This window comes from Vicia villosa, unplaced genomic scaffold, assembly GCF_029867415.1.
Source record: "Vicia villosa cultivar HV-30 ecotype Madison, WI unplaced genomic scaffold, Vvil1.0 ctg.001953F_1_1, whole genome shotgun sequence".
NCBI classification, from domain to species: Eukaryota; Viridiplantae; Streptophyta; class Magnoliopsida; order Fabales; family Fabaceae; genus Vicia; species Vicia villosa.
The window spans coordinates 302715-306855 of NW_026705789.1; the positions used below are offsets into that span (position 1 = coordinate 302715).

The 4141-nt window shown below is 35.8% G+C and overlaps 1 protein-coding gene across 1 annotated transcript; it reads right to left on the minus strand.

The window, feature by feature from the left end:
• Positions 1-2184: 2184 nt before the first annotated feature.
• Positions 2185-3801, minus strand: LOC131637242 (inorganic phosphate transporter 1-4-like). Its single transcript, XM_058907825.1, has one exon. The coding sequence runs from the start codon at positions 3799-3801 to the stop codon at positions 2185-2187; it is 1617 nt and encodes a 538-aa protein (XP_058763808.1).
• Positions 3802-4141: the final 340 nt, after the last annotated feature.

Genomic DNA, 4141 nt, shown 5'->3' on the forward strand with positions numbered 1-4141 from the left:
CATTAGTTCCAGTGAATTATTTTAAATCTTTGTGGCTGGTGTACTCCTCATCGCATACATCAAGGTCGTTTACACCTATCCACAAAAAATTTCCCTGGTTATCTCCCCTTGAGACAAGAAAATCGGAACAGTCTTCTTCACGGTCTGTTATTTCCCGAGCTTCTAGGAGATCTGTTTTAATCACGATTGGTCTTCTAAACTCAGTGTGGTATTTTACTTTCAGATGCACTTGGGACACGACCACATCTAGCTTGGCTAGGAACGGGCGTCTAACGATATCGTTATACTAGGCTCCACCCTTGATTATGAGGAAGTGTGTATCCAATGTATTTTTATCTCCTTGCACTCCCAAAGTTACAGGTACATGGATCTGTTCACATTGATGATTGGCAGAATCAATACAAGCCGACATTCTATGATCTCTAAGAGGTTTCAGATCTAGTAATCCTAATCCACCAAGTCTAGCAAGGATCTCCGAGTAGATTAAGTTGCAAGAACTTCGGTCATCCACTAGAAATGAGTTGCGTACCTCTCTTTGGCGCCAAGAAAATGGTATTTATAATGGACCGGAAAGTGGACCCGATTGACTTTTCTTATTGGGCCTTGACCCGATCCGAAACAAAAACTGAAATTATTATTTTAAAATAAACAATAGAATCTATTTATGTTGGATTAATAGGATACAACAAAAATCTCATTAACAATGGTTTTTCTTTTGAAAATGATATAACAAGAATATTATTGCAAAATTCATAACAAGTGGATAAAAAATAGACTTAATCTTGTTGTGATTGAAAAAAACAATACATTTTGATATTTCAACTTAATTAGCTCTATTGTTTGTTAATATGTAGTATTTGTTAACTTGAAAATTGGATTGTTTTGTGTACGCCAATATAGATTGGTTGAATTATATTGAAGCTGGATATATATATATATATATATATATATATATATATATATATATATATATATATATATATATATATATATATATATATATATATATATATATGGGATGTATCTAGGAGGGATTTTAAATAAGAGATAGGAGGATTTATTAATAACTATTGGATTTGATAAATGGTCTTGATGAACATTTATGGACTTAACTTCAACAAGATCATTTATCAAATCCAATGGTTATTAATAAATCCTCCTATTTCTTATTTTAAAATCCCTCCTACTTGATACATCCCCTATATATATATATATATATATATATATATATATATATATATATATATATATATATATATATATATATATATATATATATATATATATATATATATATATATATATATATATATATATATATATATATATATATATAAAAGATATAGAAAAAGTAGTCTTTGTTATGGTTTATGTTTACTTCATTAACCAAAATTGTAAGTCGAGCATTCATATTTTTCTTGCTTCTCTCAGAAAAAAGTTGTACAGATAAATATGGATAAGAACTTTTTCTTGTTGAATTGTAAATAAAGCTTTCATATATACTTTCATTGCTTCCAGAAAAACTTGTAAGGGACAAACTTGCGTTGGACATTATTTTACTTTCTCTATGATTCTGCCACTGAGATTCTTTGTTATTCTTTGCTTACTATTGACTAGGTCAGGTCTCATTCAACGTCTCGAATCCGTGCCAAGATGCTCTATGCCACAACTAAAGAAAGGTTTAGCAGCAAGCTAGAGGGTGTCCATTATGAAATCCAGGCTACTGATTATGCAACACAAATAATCAATGAAATTTTGTTTGATTGATTGAGGCAATTTCCATAGAAGCTATATGAGAAACAGTTAGAAGTAGGTGTACTAGCACGAAATTTTCAAGTGATAAAAGAATATAAATGTGCAGATATAAATAGTAAAATGATGTATATAAATTTGTCATAAAAGTATGACTGTTGATGATATAAAGGATGGTAAACATTCTCTCTAACAATCTTATAATCTGTATCGACCACGAATTGAAAACGCAAGTTACTGAAATTGAAAAAGTTTCAATTGGTTTTGTATGATGCGAATGAACTAGTGCTGAAAGAATCTATTGTAAATAAGCTGAAACCTCAACAGAATTTAATAGAAATATAGAAGAGAGGAATGGAATGCTTTTGTGTCTACTTAACGAATTGAAAGATACTGCTATATTGCAATAACTGCAAGATACCTAAACTTGATCTAGACGAGTGGAACTGTTCTGTCGTTATTAGAACGAGATTGCTTCAACTCTCCATTGGCTTCAACTTCCTCTTCTTCATTCTCACCTGACATCTCCTCCAAAGATTTTCCATTTGCCTCAGGCACCAAGAAAGTAAACAAGAATCCCGCAATGTTAACCGCACCCAACACAAACAGTGATTTCTTAACACCAATACCTGCAGGATAGCCTGCATCCGCTTTACTCTTGTCCTCGTTTTGTGCTAAGTATAAGAAACCAAATGCACCAACTATAGCTCCGAGCTTCCCTGCCGCGGATGATATTCCATGGCAAGTAGAACGGAATCTAGCAGGAAAAATCTCCGCAGGCACAACAAATGTGGTAGCATTGGGACCGAAATTCGCAAAGAAGAAGGTCAACGAATACAATACCACAAATCCAATGCGATTTTCCTTATGAGTCCAGTGATCGTAAGGAATGGCGAGCGCGAACATGAACACAGTCATAAAGAAAAATCCCATCAATTGAATTGCAAATCTTCCTATCCTGTCGATGAAAGCAACTGTAAACCAGTAGCCTGGAACCGTACTGCAAAGAGCTATAAGTGTTTGAGCTCTTGCGATTTTGTAAACCTCCTCGAGTGCATTCATGGTTTGTGCAGGAGGTATCCAACCAACTGCACTGAAAATATCCTTTTGGAATAGATTTTGGCTATAAAATGCTATATCAAGCAAGAACCAAGTGGTGGTTGTACCAAGAAGATGTAGTCCATGGCGACGTAGAAACTCGTTTGAGAACAAGCCGAATTTCTCCTTCTGTTCTTTCTCTGGTTCTTCAGCTTGAATCTCAACCTGTAGAACCTTAGACATATCTGCTGCTGCCTGCGCCGTGTTCTTAGCTACTAAAGCGGTGTAACGGGCAGTTTCTGGCATCTTCATCCGCCAATAGTAAGTAAGTGCAGCCGGGAGTGCTCCTACCATCATGATTATCCTCCAAACGTAGTCTGCTTGTGGAACGGTTGAACCAAGTGGATCAACCGCGTATGCCGGTGAATCATATTTGGACTTGAATATAGCTGCAATTATAATTGCAAATATACCACCGGCCAAAATTCCAAAACCCTGCATGGCAAAGACTGCAGCAATGAAAGCACCACGAGTCTTCTTATTAGAATATTCTGACATTATAGTAGCCGAAAGCGGGTAGTCTCCACCAATACCGAAACCAAGCCCGAAGCGGAAAAAGCAAAGAGTTGTCATGACAAGTTTTGGACTGTTTCCGAAAGAAAGGCCGCAACCAATTGAACAGATCACCATAATCATGAGTGTCATGCCATAAACTTTTTTCCTACCTAACTTATCACCAAGCCAGCCAAAGAAAAGCTGGCCCGAAAGTGTACCGCAGAAAGCAACCCCATTTACCGCGGCGGATACATTCGGAGGCAATGTTCCTGGCTTCGCTGCTCCGTCAACATGGTAGTATATACGGCCGAGCAACTTGGTAACAAGGGATATGCAGAAAAGATCGTATGCATCCGTGAAGAAGCCCATACCAGCTATGATGATTGCGGTGAAGTGGTACATTTGTGTTTTAGCCACATCGAGTGCATTTAGCACCTGCATTTGGTCCTTTGCCATGGCTTTTCAAGCTAGAGTCACTAGTCTCTTTAGGTTTCTCTCTTCTTGTCTTCCCTACAAAAGTGAGCATAGAATCGCATTTGATTAATGGAGACATCTTTGTTTTGAAAAAAATACTACTGCATACACTTTCGCAGATAGAAAACATAAATGAAACATGAAAATAAAATAAAATAATAGACAAATGAGATCCAAACCAAAGACAAAAGAAAAAACATAGTAGTAAGGTTTTAAATAACGTAGTGCTCGCGTAAAAACTTTCGTGATTTCGGTTGTACAAGTGTTTTATAAGCTAATTGCCGTTGCCACGGTGTAATTAACCACAATTTATTTTTTCAAA